General features: G+C 39.4%; 2 protein-coding genes and 1 long non-coding RNA gene across 3 annotated transcripts; all 3 read right to left on the bottom strand.

The window, feature by feature from the left end:
* Positions 1–1,429: 1,429 nt before the first annotated feature.
* On the bottom strand, positions 1,430–4,280 carry LOC146314090 (uncharacterized). The gene is made up of 3 exons (XR_014771974.1): positions 4,147–4,280; positions 2,908–3,757; positions 1,430–2,007 (listed from the first exon to the last, which is right to left on the bottom strand). It is a non-coding gene; the product is annotated as an uncharacterized LOC146314090 (long non-coding RNA).
* Positions 4,281–6,036: 1,756 nt separating this feature from the next.
* Positions 6,037–8,603, bottom strand: LOC146314089 (alpha-1-antitrypsin homolog). The gene is made up of 4 exons (XM_084738280.1): positions 7,941–8,603; positions 7,483–7,753; positions 6,845–6,992; positions 6,037–6,660 (listed from the first exon to the last, which is right to left on the bottom strand). Exons 1-4 carry the CDS (start codon positions 8,563–8,565, stop codon positions 6,469–6,471), a joined length of 1,236 nt encoding a protein of 411 aa, XP_084594406.1. The 5' UTR covers positions 8,566–8,603; the 3' UTR covers positions 6,037–6,468.
* Positions 8,604–11,962: 3,359 nt separating this feature from the next.
* On the bottom strand, positions 11,963–14,813 carry LOC146314088 (alpha-1-antitrypsin homolog). The gene is made up of 5 exons (XM_084738281.1): positions 14,724–14,813; positions 13,836–14,469; positions 13,301–13,571; positions 12,781–12,928; positions 11,963–12,596 (listed from the first exon to the last, which is right to left on the bottom strand). Exons 2-5 carry the CDS (start codon positions 14,458–14,460, stop codon positions 12,405–12,407), a joined length of 1,236 nt encoding a protein of 411 aa, XP_084594407.1. The 5' UTR covers positions 14,461–14,469; positions 14,724–14,813; the 3' UTR covers positions 11,963–12,404.
* Positions 14,814–17,849: the final 3,036 nt, after the last annotated feature.

Below are 17,849 nucleotides of genomic sequence, written 5' to 3'. Positions count from 1 at the left end.
GCCCACTCAGCTCTCTGATTCAGACGTTTCTTCCTCATGTCCTTCGCAGAAGTCACTGTGTGTTGTTGCCGACAGGGGAGACAAAGTGTATGTGTGCTGATTGTGTAAACGCTCCTGCAGCAACTCCTCTGTTGACAGGTCAAAGGGCGAGGAGTCGTGTGAGGCTGATGGCCATCAGGTCACACAACCTCTCTCTGTATCAGCGGCTGAATAAAAACTGTTAAAAAGCTGAGATTGAACCACCAGATGATATAGAGTGTCTGCATCCGGCTGACCCACACAGAATTTCAATGAAAGCACACAACTGATGTATAATTTATGACCAAATACAGACATGGTATCAGTCAGGAAAGATGAGATTTGACTGGCCCACCTTGAACAAGATGGGAAATTAAACAAAGTAATTTAATAAAATGTATTATTTATTTTTATTTAGGTGTATTTGATGTCATGTTGCACAATCACTCTAAAAATAAAATCTCTAAAACACTATCAACTGATTTCACTTGCATTGTGCAACTCTAAGTTCTCTGTCCTCTCTGTCCTACAAACATCAAATCTTATTTTAAATGCAGCTGAATTGTGTACCACTTTGTACTGTGCAACATGAACATTACACATTAACGTGCAAAACATGATAACTCACTAAATGCTTTTCAGATCAAACAGAATCACTGTGTCTGCAGGTAAACAACATAGTTTACTCAGATGTTATCTGCCAGCCTGCCACACAGTGTGGCTAACATTAGCAGTGCTAGCAGCAGCAGTCTGCTCTGCTTGCACGTTAATGTCCGTGTCTGTGCTGAATGCGGTTACAAGTTTCCACAGTTGAGTGGTTATATGCGAGTATATTCTGACACAGCCTACATTCAAACTTATTTTCATTTTCTACATCAAAATACTGACCAATCACGTTGGTTTTACTAGCTGTCATCTGTCCCACTTTGCTTAACTGACCAATATTTCTAGTCCCAGCTAGTGAGGGTGGTGACGTTTAAACATTTAATCAACAAATCATGCACATCCCTAGTCTAGATCTGCTCTATGTAAAACATGCCCTGATATAACTTTTGTTACGAGTTGGTGAACTATAAACAAAACTGACCTGACTTGACTGATATCAGGGCAACCCAGTATCACCTTTTCAGTATAAAAGACAAACATGCACATGCACAGCCCCTAAAACATGCTTGTCATTCAGGCTGCAACTCATGATTATTTAATAGTCTATTGAAACTGTAAAAAATGCTCAAGGAGATGTCATACAATGTCTAAGCAGCAAACTGAGAATCCAAAAATATCCTAATTTCCTAATTTTTGATCTTTAGAAACTGAGGTTAATTTCTGATACTTAGATATACTATTTTATGTTGAAAAGAAAACCAAATCTTTTTTTTTTAGCTGAATGTTGGCTAAACTCTAGCTAATTATCTAGCTATTCTACATTCATCATTAGCTTCCTAGTTATCTAGTGTTTTGCCAACATAAGCCAACTTAATTGAATACATGTCTTTTTTACAGGTCTCTATCAAATAAAAATTTGGTTTTCTTTTCAATAGAGATAAACCAAGCACATAAAACATCTAAGTACAGGAAGCAGAAAATGAGAAAGTTGACTGAGGTACCAGGCTTGCTCAACTGCAACTGGAGCACAGAGAATTATCATCCTGAGACCAGTTAAAAATCCCCTGCAAAGACAGAAACAAGCACACAAACACATTTTCTGCTACATTATCAGTGTGGTGAGAATCAGTCAGTCATTTTGATCATGATGGGATCCTCACGATGCTTATTTTCCAAGCGTGTGCCATTACGTGGCTGCAGGGTTGTTGATCTTGCCCATAAAGAGGATGCTCCCGGTGGAGTTCTCCTGGGATGAAAACCTAGAAGGGTCTGTCTATTTTGATGGTTGATGGCAAATTGAGGATTACTACCTGCACCACTGATGCTGCCGGCTGCCGTCTCTGTTCACAACTCAGTGGCACTGATCACAGCCTCGTGGGATGTCTGTGGAGGAAAAGGAGGAGGCAGTCAGAGTCTAGTTTGAAAAATGGAGAAGCTACAGTCTTTTTTAGCATCCTCTGGAGGTATCTGTCACCATTCTGCAGTTGTACCTGAACTGCTGTTCATACAGTGGAATAGTAGTACTAGTAGAAGTAGTAGTAACAAGTCTAAGAATGTTTGCCTCTCCAACCTTTGTGACTTTGAGCCTGACCTTGTCGGACATGCCAGAGACATCAGCATTGTCTTGAAAAGCATTGGTTATGCCCATTTCTTTCAGTGTGCTGTCCAGGGAAACATCAACAGAGATGGAAAGTTTGGTAGAACAGTTCCACTCCGAGGAAAATAACATCACTAGTGTCTGAATCACTGGAGCATGCAGTTAAATTACAGTTTGTCTAATTAACTTCAACTGTGCTAATCACAAACATGTTAATTGTTCTTTGAAGTAATCCAGTCAATATTTACTCAATCATTAGTTTATCCACATTGTGTTCATACAGGCATTTCTGAAACTGTTTAAAAGGAGCATGTACATGTGGTAAACCTGCTAAAATAGGTGATCAACTCCTTTCCCATTGCCAGTAAACAAGTTCGCCTTTCTGGTTTTCCTGATGTGTCTCATTCAATGTCATGAACGAGCTGGAAAACAGGGTTACTTATGGTGGTGGCCATCAAACCTGGGCGACTAATTTGAATCAATGTTCGAGGGCTGCTTGAATAGAGACAGATGGAATTTGTGGCTGAGATGACAAAGAGTCGCAGAAGTTACCAACAGAGGTGATAAATACTTGTGACTGCTGCAGAGTCATTTGACCCAGGAATGAATGCCAATTGTATGGAATGTAGGGATTGTAATTGTAGGGAATACCCTTTAACAAAGGAAGACAAAGTACTTTTTATTACCTCTCCAGATTCCAAGGCGTTCCCTTCTTAAATTTTTGAAGAATGAGTCTCACCAGTGCCTGATGTAGTCTTTGTTGATGTAGCCCTCTACCTCCGACATCTTGCCTTCATCAAGCAAGATGATCATCATTCAGGTGTTGCCCTTGTTGGGCAGCATGATGACAGTGCTATCAACATCCCAGGTGTTGTCGTAACCATCCCTCAACATCCTGGCCACTTGTACTTTGATGGTCTTGTCCACCTTGTGTGTCGTGTCACGGTTGATGGGTTGATGGTTGATGGTCACTGTCTGGTATGAGGGATGAAGATGTCAGTAATTTGTCTTTAAATGTGGATGTTTTGCTCTTCAGTCACCATATGTAATTGTTACATCACTAAAAGTGGTTTATAACATCTTTTATCTTGTCCTGCATCTTCAGCTGAAGAACGCTGAAGATCTCACCAGAGCAGTAGGGCTAGAGATTCTTCAAGAAGTCCTCCAGAGGATTGAAGCCAAGCCTATACCGACATTCACCTGCTGATTGTCCTGGTTGTGTCCATGCATGTAAAAAAAGATGCTAGACTGAGTCTGGTTTAAGGTGCTGTGGCCCGTGCTGGAGAACAGGTGGTTGTCGGTTTCGACCCTGTAGACCACACAGTCATGACAGTGGAGGAGCCCAGCGGTAAGACGAAGATGTTTTCTCAAGCAGCAGCCTTGGCCTTCAGACTTTTTTAGAGGGTGAAGTCAGTGTACGGAGGGGAAGAGCTGTGGTTTGTGTTCAGGGTGGTGGTAATGGTGGTCTGCTCAGGCTGCAGCCAGCTGTAGTGCTGCGAGTGCAAAACTAAGATACATCACACACATCTTTACAACCTGTCAATAGAGTAAAACCAAAGGGAGCTGTTAATTTGGCTCAAACAATAAATCATAGTAGTATTAGATGATAAACAAATTTATAACCCTGATTAGAAAAACAGACCTGAATAACAAGTATTTCATGTGATAATGTGTGGTTATGGCATATTTTATGAAATGTGACAAATTAAGAACTTAAAACTGATAGTAGTTCATGGCTCAGTATCTTTCAAACAGAATGCTGTAATGATATGGTGTTACTTCCATCCTATCACACATCTTTATCTCCACACAAGCTTCATTTCTAGTGCAATGAATTCAGATGTCACCTACTTATGAAATTTACATCCAAGTTGTCAACATTTATATAAAGCATTCAGCATATTTCAATGGAGAGCTGTGCTTACCATTAATGTCCTCTTTGCTGCAGTTTGGCAGAAACTTCACCATTACATACAATTGATCCAAGAGAGTTAGCTGACAGTTCCATTAAATATTCACGAGGACCAGCCTCTTTTTCTGTTCAGCGCCAAGAGATTTCTGGCAAGGCTATCTTTACTGATGCAATACAGCTCACTTGACACAATACTGGTAAAGAACCGCTGGTGCAGTAGGGGAGTTGAATTAAATATGTACAGGGCCGTAGCCAGAATTTTTGAGAAACTGAGGTCAGTCAAAGCCCCTCCTGGGAAAACTGGAGACTACAGGATAAATCTATGCGTTTTGATGTATTTTGGGAGTAACAATAATCAATTGAGAAATAATGTCAGTGCCAACTCTTAGATGAAACTAGAATCCAACACAAGATGGATCATAAATATGTATATATTTTTCAGTTCAGTATCATATTACATTGAAATTGAGCAGGGTAGCACAGCTGCCATATGTTTCAGACTTTGCCCTAAATTGCCTGACAAGAAGTGTTTAAACACTCATTACTGAAGTTAATCCAAACTATAAACCATAATCTAAAAGTCATGCATGGCATGACAGTGAAAAATTAGTGTATTAAGTGACTTATCTGATCTTGTCTTCAAATTACTTGAAACTGAATATATATTGATGCATGATATGCCCTTAAATATAAGAAATAAAATTGGTCTACTGAAAATGTAAATCTTTTTTCCAATAAAATAAAAAGAAGAGGTATTTCTCACCATTGATTATAGTGATAAATGACATTTCACTAATACATTTTGGTAGAACCTCTGAAATCAGCTGTCTGTACCTAATTTCCTGTACATTCCTTGTACCCAAAGATTCTGATACATGATTACACATATTTATTTACACCTAGGCCTTATGCCCTAGTATGATCCCTCATCACCACAAACTGTGTGAAAGGACCAGGTAGGGGCATCTTCTGGAGTACTGAAGACTGTATGCCTCTTCCCACCTCGTTTTGTGGAATCTCAATTTTCCTATTTACTTAAATATGCTACATGGTGGTAGGCTTCTCTATTTTGGGGGAAAAAAACCACAAAGAACAAACTAACTAGCCAATCTACATTAGTTATTGGCTAGCAAGTTACATCTGATAGCTAATATTAACAAAACACTAGCAAACTAGCTAGCTAATCCATGTTAGTCATTAGCTAGCTAACTAATGTTTTGCTAATAATAGCTAACTTAAGATGTGACCAGCCTGTAGCCATGTTGCCTTTACAGGTATCCCAGCAATATCTTTTAACCACCTTTCAAAATGTGGTTTTCTTGGGCGCCCCTGTAGCTCGGTTGGTGGGGCGTGCGCGCCATTTGTCGGGGCTGTCGGTCCTCTGCAGCGGCTGCCGGTTCGATTCATGTGTGCTTGAAAAGTGCAACATGTATTCAAGCACAGTGTAGACTGATCTGGAAGTAAGTGTTGAGTGTGTGTAGGTTGCAGCCCCCTCGCCCACGGACAGAATAGAATAACAGGACCATACTGTGTGTGAGCATGTATGTCGCATGATGTAACAAGTTGTTCAAACAGAGCTCCTAAGCTCTGCTGGAAGATGACGTCAACCTTTGTTCGCAACATACCACACAGCTAATTACTTTTAGCAATTAGTCGCTTTGAATTAACATTTTAATCGATATATTCTTTTTTTAAAGACCCCAAAGGACATGACCTCTGTGTCCTCACAGCATACATCATCATGCACCAGAAACCAATGGCCTGGTAAATATAAAGAGACTCACTTCTACTAATTTCCTTCTCTAAATAACTTTACATTAATTGGTATTGTAAATCATATATGCCAGAGTCAGGATAAAAGGATCTGTGAACTCAAGATTAGATAGAAGAATTGAAATCCCAGTTATTCATGACAAATCTTTATTTCATTTCATATTGAACAATGTTAAGACAGCAATAGCACAATAACACATTGGTTCAGTGTGTTAGCAGATGTTTCAAGTGATATATCTACTAATGTTTGTATCATATCAACAGTCAGCTGTATTTAGACATTTATACACTTAGCCAGGTTCGGATGACAGGTGGTAATAAATGTGTCACACTGACAGACTGCAGGCAGATTAATAGATGAACATTTCTGTTACTTGATGATAGATCTGTTGTCTTATTCATCCAACTAACCTCTATTCATCTTTTCCCGCAGTGCTCTTAATATCACTGTGACGTCTATGATGGGCTTTCAGATGCTGAGGTAAAAATGTCCCAAAGCTGCTAAAACCTACTACAGTGTGAAAATGTAACAAATATAACTTTGATTTCCTTGTTTAGATCTTTACACGGCTGTGGGGTTGTTCATTTTGCCCATGAAGAGGATGCTCCTTGTCGAGTGCTCCAGGATGAAGACCAAGAAGGGTCTGTTAAGTGTCATGGTTTCAGGCATACTCATGGGCATGACTTCGATGGTGGTGGTGGCTGCCGCTTCTGTTCCTGTTTCATCCACACTCAGTACAGCCTGGTGGGACACCTGTGGAGGAACCAGAAGGAGACAGTCAGTGTCGTGGAAATCATCAATCAATCAATCAAGTCTTTGCAACATGTACTCTGTTCTATGTATTTCCAAACATGTTAATATTCCTCCATGCATAATTGTCATAAAATAGGCCTTTGGATTTTGATTTCATGCATGACAGCATGTTTGCCTCTCCTACCTTTGAGACTTTGAGCTTGATCTCGTCAGACATGCCAGAGAAATCAGCATTGTCGGCAAAAGCGTCAGTAATGCCCATTTCCTTCAGTGTGCTGTCCAGGGAGGCATCAGCAGAGATGGAGAATTTTGGCAGGGACAAAACTACAGACCTGAGAACAGAACATCACCAAGGTCAGAGTCACTGGAATATATAGTTCACTTACACTTTGTTTATTCAACTGTAGCTCTACTCAGTAGGAGATTTGTTAATTTTTAACAGGGGGTGATGAACCCAGTATGTTTCATTCATCAATAATGAACAAACTCATGTATGTCTCTTTTCATCCCATAGTTGTTATTAATAATTCTTAAACTAACAACACAGTGAGGCAAGAAACTTGCACAAACCCTAGTCAGATAAAGGATCAATGAGTTGGGCAGACTGGACTAACATATTTGACTAAACAACCCCCCTGCCACTGCTGTGTCTGCTACCAGGGGATGGATTTTGGTCATTTTGCTAACAAGGGGGATGGCTTCCCCCCTCAAACTATGGACACTATTTTTTTTCAGTCACTAGCTGATGACACACTTACAACTATTACACTTACTACAACTATAAAGATGATGATTCAAAAGAAAATTAAATTGATCTCTTACTGCCTGAAGAGTGAGTCATGCCAGTGCCTGATGTAGTCCTTGTTGATGTAGCCCTCCACCTCCGCCATCTTGCCTTCATCAGGGAGGACAATCATCATGGAGGTGTTGCCCTTGTAGGGCAGCATGATGACGGTGGTGTGATTGTCAGTATCCTGATAGAAGTCATAGCGACCAGTCCTGCCCATCATGTCCACCTGAACCGTGGTGGTGTCGTCCACGTGGAAGTCAGCCTTCTTTGTCTGGTCACTATCAAAGGGTCTCTCCCACTGTCCTGTATGATGCAGTAGACACGGGAAGATGAATGCAATGTAGTACTACATGTCAGCACAAAACTTGTTTTAAAAGATTGCATCATGCACTAAAATTGTGTTGCATTCCCTCAATATTTTTCAGACTGGTCTATTCTGATGCATGGTCTTTTCTGTTTGAGGACTGTTCTGTCGCTATATGGGTCTTACCTCTGAAGTAGACATAGTTGATCAGCACCATGGCCATTTCAGGGTCCAAGTCCTTCACCTGGTCCTTGATCTTGTCATTTGTTTTGCCAGCAATGAATCTGTTGATCTCAGCCGCAGCATCAGCAGGTTTGGTGAAGTCAACATTGAAGATCTCACCAGCGTAGTAGTGCTTGACATCATTCACAAACTTCTCCAGAGGAGTGAAGCCAGTGCGCACCGCAGCAGCATTGCCGACAACCAGCTGCTGATTCTCCTGACTGTGGCCAAGCATGTGGAAAAGATGCTCGTAGGCTTCGTTGACCGTTGTCTGGTTGAGGGCACCGTAGCCCAAGCTGGAGAACAGCTGGCTGTGGGTTTCACCTGCGGCTCCTTGGGACAGCATGGACAGGGCGGTGGAGATGCCCAGTGGTGAGTAGAAGATGTTGCTTCCAGCAGTAGCCTTGGCATTCAGGCTTTTGTAGAGGGCAAAGGCAAAGTCAGCGTTGGGAGGGGACAGTTTGTGGCAGCTCATTTCTCCATCATGACTGTGGTCAGTGCCGTCATGGTGGTGGTGCATGTGGTGGTTTGCCCAGGCTCCAGCCAGCAGCAGCGCTGCGAATGCACAACTAGCAAAGATCCCACGCATCTTTACAGCCTGTCAAGGGAACCAGAGGGGGTTAGTTGGGCTCAATCACCATAGATACAGAACTTTTTTTTTTGACAAGTGGACAGTAGCTGATGGCTCAGTACCGTTTAATTAAACAGGACAGACTAATATAGTTTTGCTTTTAAACAGCTCCACAGTACAGTAACAAATTTCAGTTGAAACTATTTATAGTGATGACAGTGTCAACTGCTTATATGAATCCAAAAGTTTGGATAGAATCATTCCTATAAAACCTTGTTTTGTTTATAGTTATCAAGTTGTCTGCTTACAGTGGGCTAATTTAGGTCTTTTCTCACAAGGCAACATATAGTAAACATTTTGCAACTACAATATTTTTTTTCTTTTTTGTTTTACTTTACATGATACTGGTAACCCATCTGCTTCCACCTGCAACCTGAGGCTGCTGCATACACACTGAAATCATGACGGGCAAAAGTCATTTTCTCTGAATTGAAAATGTAGTTTCCAAAAACTAAGGACAAACTGCCAAAAGAAAGCCAATGAGATGCAGCAGTCAAACTACAGTAAAGTATATTTTATATACATTACTATAGCTCCTGCATCATAGTGTCTTTGAAATATACAGTACAGTGATTTAACTTGTAACCTATGGTAATTTTAAAAGCATTTCAAACAACTGTACTGTAAATTCAATAAAATTCACTTAATAATGAAGCTGTCCAATCCATTACTTTATATTAATGCAATATACAAATGTCCATTAGATATTAATCTTAATAACAAATTAAGAAAATGAAAAAATATGATATAATAATCATCTGTTGTAAACTATATATTAAAATTTGTGTATTTCAATAAAGTGCCATGCTTACCTTTAAGGTCCTCTTTGCTGCAGACAGTTTGTTAGAAACTTCCCCATTATATAGAGGAGCTCTGAGGGTCAGCTGACCGTTCGGTCAAACATTAACCAAGACCAGCCCCTAGTCTCTATCCTGAGCTGTCTGGCTGGACTATCTTTACTGATGCAACACAACTCACTCAGCACAAGAACCACTGCTGAGATAATAGATAGATACAGAAATCATTGATCATTCAGTGTGCTGGGAAACATGAAAGAAATTCATTCAGACTTTAAGTCATTATGATTTTCATTTATTTATTTGATATGCCTTTTATAAAGTAGCATGAACTAGTATTATAAATCATATAGTCATTCATCAATCTCATTGGGTCACTGAGCCCCATGTTGACTCATCATAATAGAAGTATTGATAATAGTATTATTTCCTGATGGAGTTTTATTTTGCTTAATGCAAAACTATAAAACAACATGTTAACATAATAACACCACAACTTAACATAGTTCAGTGTAGCAACCTCGCCCCCACACACACTTCTGTCTAAGAAAAGCAGAGCCCCTCGACCCTGCACATATACACACACACACACACACACACACACACACACACACCAAAAGAACAAGTGATTCATTACAAAACTTACAGTCAAAAATCAGAGGTGGAAGTAATTCATTACAAATACTCAAATTATTGTAATTAAGTAGTTTTTTGGGGTACTTGTACTTTTATGAGTAGATTTTCAAGTCTGTACTTTTACTTGTACTTAAGTATTCATTATGCCATGTAATCTACTTAGTTACTTTTAAAATCACAGTTGAGTACTGAGTACAATTTGAATTCATATCTAGACCTTTTATCTGCATTTTTGTAGCCAATGAAGTGATTTGGTTGCAAAAAAGCTAATGAAAACCAGGACATATGGACAAAAAACAAAACAAAACAAAAAAAAGTATATTTAATGACTGATCTTTAATTGATTTTTCATTAAGAATTTAACCAGTTAAAAATGTATTCATGGATATTTAATCAATCGTCGTGGCAGCAACTGCGCCTCATCTAGCTTTGTTTTGTCTGCTGGAGACATTTGCTGAATAAAGAAATAAAAACTTGAAATGAGAGGAAAAAAAAAGACAAAAGAAACAGCCAATCAAAATAAGAGGGAAAAAAACACTTGTTATGTATCAAATCAGTTATTAATGATTAATTGATTGTTAGTGTTTTAACTATTGGTAAAGCAAAACAGAAAATTTAGAGCCCTAGTCTGAAGAGGTGATGGTGACATCATCGATTAAAAGTATCTAACACTCTGAGTAGTTTTTTGAAAAATACTTTATACTTTTACTTAAGTATTTTTTCTAACACTAGTACTTTTACTTAATTGAGTAAAATTTTAGCATTGTAATCGTACTTGTACTTGAGTACAGATTTTCCACCACTGTCAAAAATTACCATTAATTATAATTGCTTCCTTTCTTATAACCTTTCTATTTCAAGCTTAAGATTGTTTTTCTTTTAACAATTCAAAGAGTAGACTTAAACACACTCAACTGTACCAAAAGAACAGTTAACTATTCACTTCACAGGGCATGAGAATCACACAGGTGTGGCCTTCAAAGAAGCCTACTATTTTTGAGCGAGGACAACATTTTTTTAATGCATCTTCTCTTTAAAAAAAGACTTGTATATGTGCCTTAGTTTAGATTTTAGTTATTGTCTACAAATTGAATTTTGAAAACCTTACAGCATAGTTTTCGGCACGTCCTGTGATCCTCAGTTTGGGAACAGCTGTCCTAAAGGGCCAGGATGTAAGATTTAGTGGCATCTAGCAGTGAGCTTACAGATTGCAAACACCTCACCTCACCCTCCCCAGTGAAAAAATGCAAAAGGTCCTCTAAAGTCAGTGTTAGGTTTGTTCATTCAGGGCTACTGTAGAAACACGGCAGACCAACATGGAGACCTCCATGGAGGACGACCAGTGCCCATTGTTGATATAAACAGCTCGCTCCAAGGTAACAAAAGCATGACTATTTTTATTGTCTGGTGGTTATACACTAATGAAAACATAATTATGCAAATTATATTCAATTTCTGTCATATTCTGCCAATAGAATAAATACACACTGGACCTTTAAATGCAATACAAACATTTGACTACTAACTTAATATTATACAATAGTCAACTGGATACATTATAATGAAATATGAAGTCCCGATCAAGTTTTTGGTCTTAATCCAAGTCTTTAAATAACTCCTGCCCATACTAGTCTAGTTCACTGTTTACTTAAATGTTGATTAAAGGAGCAACACGTAGCTACTGGGCACCCAAAAGTGAGTACTGCTGTCCAAATAGCAAGTTGGAGCCATAGACGATATGTTAAATAGGTTGAAATCCCATTTGAGATATGTTCTGTGGTCGATGCAAGTTGTTTCCCCCCTTTCCTTCTGTCGATAATTTTGCATTAATTGGTATTGTGAATCATATAGCCCAGAGTCAGGATAATAGGATCTGTGAACTCAAGATTAGATAGAAGAATTAAAATAAAATAAAATCCCAGTTATTCATGACAAATATTTATTTCACTTAATACTGAACAATGTTGAGACAGCAATAGCACAATAACATGTTGGTTCAATGTGTTAGCAGATGTTTCAAGTGATATATCTACTAATGTTGTATGTATCATATCAACAGTCAGCTGGATATAATATATAATAATGTATTTAGACATTTATACACTTAGCCAGGTTCGGATGACAGGTGGTAATAAATGTGTCACACTGACAGACTGCAGGCAGATTAATAGATGAACATTTCTGTTACTTGATGATAGATCTGTTGTCTTATTCATCCAACTAACCTCTATTCATCTTTTCCCACAGTGCTCTTAATATCACTGTGACGTCCATGACGGGCTTTCAGATGCTGAGGTAAAAATGTCCCAAAGCTGCTAAAACCTACTACAGTGTGAAAATGTAGCTTTCATTTCCCTTGTGTCTTTACACGGCTGTGGGGTTGTTGATCTTGCCCATGAAGAGGATGCTCCTTGTCGAGTGCTCCAGGATGAAGACCAAGAAGGGTCTGTTGAGTGTCATGGTTTCAGGCATGCTGAAGGGTATTAATTCGATGGTGGTGGTGGCTGCTGCCTCTGTTCCTTTTTCATCTACGGTCAACACGGCCTGGTGGGACACCTGTGGAGGAACCAGAAGGAGATCTTGGAAAACTGCAGAGGCTACAATCTAGCAAAGAGTCTTTGCAATATCTAAATGATGTTATTAATATTCCTCCATGTGTAATTATCATGACATAGACTTGGTCCTGGTAAAGATTTCAGTTTACTCAACAAATACATGACAGCTTGTTTATCTCTCCTACCTTTGAGACTTTGAGATTGACCTCATCAGACATGCCAGAGAAATCGGCATTGTTGGTAAAAGCGTTAGTTATGCCCATTTCCTTCAGGGTGCTGGCGAGGGAGGCATCGGCAGAGATGGAAAATTTTGGCAGGGACAAAAATAGAGAGCTGGAACACAGAACATCACCAAGGTTAGAATAACAGTTGATTTAAAGCTTGTTTATTCAACTGTAGCTCAACAAACCACAGTTTGACAAAGGATCAATGAGTCAGCCAGACTAGACTGCAAAATTCAACTACACTCTGCCTGCACCTGCACTCTCTCTACCACCAGGGGATAGAGAGGGGGTGTGACAGGTAAACAAGGGGGATGGATCTTGGTCATTTTGCTAACTTGGAGGATGATATCCCCTCTCAAACCGCCTACAGGCTGTACTATGACCACTTTGATCAAATACACGTGATTCAGTATTTTAGTCACTAGTTTATAGCAAATTTACAACCATGAAGATTCAAAAGAAAATTAAATTGACATCTTACAGTCTGTTAAGTGAGTTATGCCAGTGCTCAATGTACTCGTTGTTGATGTATCTCTCCACCCTCTTCATCTGGCCAGCATTAGGTAGTACGATCATCATAGAGGTTTTGCCCTTGTAGGGCAGCATGATGACGGTGGTGTGGTTCTCTACATCCCGATAGAATCTGTAGAGACCAGTCTTACTCATCATGTCCACCTGGACTGTGGTGGTGTCGTCCACATGGAAGTCTGCCTTCCTTGTTTGGTCGCTATCAAAGGGTTTCTCCCACTGTCCTGTATGATGCAGTAGACAATGACAATGAATGTAATGTAGTACTACATGTCAGCGTAAAACTTGTTTTAAAAGATTGCATCATGCACTAAAATTTTGTTGCATTCCCTCAATATCTTTCAGACTGGTCTATTTTAAATATTAGTGGTATTCTTTGACCTGAACTTGTATAGATGGTGTTTCTTTATGTGTTCATCAAAGTGTCTTACTGTCTGATGTATGGTCTTTTCTGTTTGAGGACTGTTCTGTTGCTATATAGGTCTTACCTCTGAAGTAGACATAGTTGATCAGCACCATGGCCATTTCAGGGTCCAAGTCCTTCACCTGGTCCTTGATCTTGTCATGAGTTTTATTAGCAATGAATCTGTTGATCTCAGCCGCAGCATCGGCAGGTTTGGTGAAGTTAACATTGAAGATCTCACCAGCGTAGTAGTGCTTGACATCATTCACGAACTTCTCCACAGGAGTGAAGCCAGTGCGCACCGCAGCAGCATTGCCGACAACGAGCTGCTGATGCTCCTGACTGTGGCCAAGCATGTGGAAAAGATGCTCGTAGGCTTCGTTGACTGTTGTCTGGTTGAGGGCACCATAGCCCAAGCTGGAGAACAGCTGGCTGTGGGTTTCACCAGCAGCTCCCGTGGACAGCATGGACAGGGCGGTGGAGATGCCCAGCGGTGAGTAGAAGATGTTCTTTCCAGCAGCAGCCTTGGCGTTCAGGCTTTTGTAGAGGGCAAAAGCGAAGTCGGCATTGGGAACGGACAGCTTGTGGCAACTCAGTTCTCCATCATGACTGTGGTCAGTGCCGTCATGGTGGTGGTGCATGTGGTGGTCTGCCCAGGCTCCAGCCAGCAGCAGTGCTGCGAATGCACAACTAGCAAAGATCCCACGCATCTTTACAGCCTGTTCAGGGAAACTAGAGGAGGTTAGTTGGGCTCAATCACCATAGATACAGAACTTTTTTAAAGGTTTTAAAGGTCTAGCTTCTTAACAGCCTTACAGTACACTTCCAAACAAACTTACAGTGATCAGCCACTCATATGAATCAATAAGCTTGGGACAGAATCACTCCTATTCAAATGCTGTTTAATGATTTACCTATAGTTATCCTGTAGTAAAAAAAAAAAATGTTTATTTTAATGAAGTGTCATGCTTACCTTTAATGTCCTCTTTGCTGCAGACAGTTTGTCACAAACTTCCACATTATATAAAGGACCTCTGAGAGTCAGCTGACTGATTAGTCAAAAATTAACCAAGACCAGCCTCTAGTCTCTGTCCTGAGATATTTGGCTGGAGTATCATTACTGATGCAACTCAGCTCCACAAAGCCACTGGTGAGATGATGGGCCGATCTAAAAATGTGTGTTTTAAACAGATTTCTTTTGTAATGTATCGCATCATCATCCATGATTATCACAGACTTATTTTAATCATCACATACTCAAAGAAAGAAAAAAATACACCAGAGATCACTGGCAATTCTCAGAGTGGTGAGTATTGCACCTTCTTTCCTTAATCTCTGATGACATGTCATGGTCAGGTTATGGTAAATTACAGTATATCTATTACAGTTTTCACCTTTAAATATGCATCTGACACATTGACATAACAGCTGTAGCCTGATAAATCCAACATACCTTATTTTTCACAAGCTACATCATCCAAATACTCTGATTCATAACTAAAAATGTGATAATAGAGATGTCAGGGCAGATCCAGGCATATTTTAATGGATCTGTATTGGATAAGTAAAAATAAAAAAAAGTCTGATCTTCTCTGTTCTCCACTACTCAGTTTAGTGCACCTAAGCCTGCTCATGAAGAGTTGCTCTCATTAACCATAGCAAGGCTCCACACTGTGAGTGTTACGATCTTTTGCATGTTTAGAGATACCTTGACAATAAGAATATGTGCATGTGTATGGGCCTCTAAAGGAGCATATTTGATAGGTCTTTCAGAAAATTACATTTGTGCAGTTAGGCTACCTTTCAGAGTGGTATTGGTTCAATCAAGGACAAGTAATGTGAATGTAAAAATGAGATCTTGGTCAATGTTTTTTATGAAAATGTTCACTGAAATTCCATTGCAAAGGACACAGACATTTTCAGAAGAAGCCTTATCGAACAGTTCAGCTCATATCCTCTGTGACAGTGAGGGAAGTAACCATGAGGAAGGATTCATCCTAGAATCAGCTTTGATTAATTTATTACTCTGGAATAATTAACCATAATCTTTAGTATAATGTACTTCATACAATAAGAAGATGCATTTGAAACAGCATACTGAAACAAAGCATAGAAGTGGGAGAAGATGAAAAATAAGAAAAGTGGAATTATAATACTGTGTGTATTGTAATTCTAAAATGTTTGCTCTTTGAAGGAGAAGTTGTATCAACTGAAGATGAATTTGGTGAAAAAGATGGATTGAACTGTCTCACAGTTAGCACACGCCTTAATTTCATCCTCCCCACATATCCTGGATGGTAAGACACACCTGATGACATCATGTACGCACTCAAGTCCTTTCAGAAGTTCTTCTCAGAAGACATCCTTGATACTGTTGAAGCACAGTCAAATCTATACGCTATACAGACGGATGCCAACAAACCACTTAACCTCACCGCCAATGAACTGGAGCAGATTGTACTTTCTGCACAATGTGTTACATTACAATGACGAAAACTGTCTAGACTGGAGTCTGAACTAAAGAGAAAAGATAAGACAGCTGAAACCATCATCTTCAGGAAATAAATGAAAATATATTTTTATCTCATTTAGCCAAGTATTTTTTTTCCACTGGAAGCTTATCTATGTTCCCAGGGTTCTATGTTTCCAGGGTGCTCAATTCCCCAAGATCATAGGATCTGGAAACATAGGACCTTGGGAACATAGAACCCTGGAAACATAGGACCTTGGAACTCAGACTCTGGGCACATAGTACCATGGAAACAACTTACTTTAATTAAACATTACACTGATTCTGCTTCAGGCAGGGGTGTGTTTGCAAATTGCAAACTTCTTATGACATGTCATCCAACCATATCCACACTACAAGTGTTAATAGCTGTTCTGAATGTACATTCACCAAAGCAGGATGAAAAGCAGGCCATCACTGAGGGGCAATGTCCCTCAGGCAATAATCATTTAAATATAAGGATAACAGCACACAATTTTCCGATAATCTGCCCTAGAAGCCATTTAAAATGTTGCACTTGGTTGGTCACAGAAGGAGTGCCAGAAATAGTTGTGTAAAAAATTATTAAAGAAATTGTCAGAGAGAAATTTAAACACTGCCTCCTGTTTCGCAGCTGGTGCCAGATGCATAAAACAGTGTAGATTCATGACTCAGACTTTGTGTAGACAGAAATATGCATTCTTTTTGTCTGTGCATAGCCTATGTCTGGTTCAATTTTTTTTTAAATCTCAATCATTTTCAGCACACAAACTCCACTCCTTAAATTAGCCATGAATGTATGTAGAAACACCCTTTAACATCTGCTTGCATAATGATATTTCTGCTTGCTCCACCATTCATTAGGCCTGTCATTGAAAAGAGCGGCAAAGAAGGACCAACTGAGGATCTCCAGCAGCACCAGTGCAGCTGTCACTAGGCATGACATTTACAGAAGGCTGTGACTATTTATAGCACCATTAATTCATCACATGTACCTGTAAACCATCATTGGCAGTGGTATCTCAGACATCATTATGAAATGTCAGAAGGATGATCAGTAGTGCTCATATTGAAACAGAATTTGCAAAGTGCTGCACAATTGAAGATAAAATTAAAAGATCATTAACACAGGGCTCAAATGTAAATAATAAAATGTATTACTCATAAACAATTGAATTACATTTCAAATTTAGCTCATAAATTCTCTTATGCTTGCCCAAATAACACAATCAGGGAATATTTCAAACAGTCTCTCTGCTTATTTCATCTACGTGTCAGTTTTATAGTCAAGGCCATCTAAACCAAGACCAAGTGATGACCAAGACCAGAGTGTATTCAGACAATGTTAAGACCAAGACCAAGGCAAAAACATAACTTAGTCCCCTCAGTCTCTCACAAAGTTAACCCTCAAAATATGTTAGCTAAATTAGCTAGCTTGCACACCTACCTATGCAAAAGCCATAGGTAGCAATAGCTGGCAAGCAACTGCAACTAGTACCCTGAAATATATACATATATACCTAATTTGTATTGCTAATATTTGCTAAATCTCTTTGGGTGAGAATTGAAGAGATTTCTTAAGAGTTTTGGTACAGACGCAGATTGCTAATG

Source organism: Lutjanus erythropterus, chromosome 15 (genome assembly GCF_056507025.1).
Source record: "Lutjanus erythropterus isolate fLutEry1 chromosome 15, fLutEry1.hap2, whole genome shotgun sequence".
Taxonomy (NCBI): domain Eukaryota; kingdom Metazoa; phylum Chordata; class Actinopteri; order Lutjaniformes; family Lutjanidae; genus Lutjanus; species Lutjanus erythropterus.
This window is presented reverse-complemented; position numbering and strand designations above follow the sequence as displayed.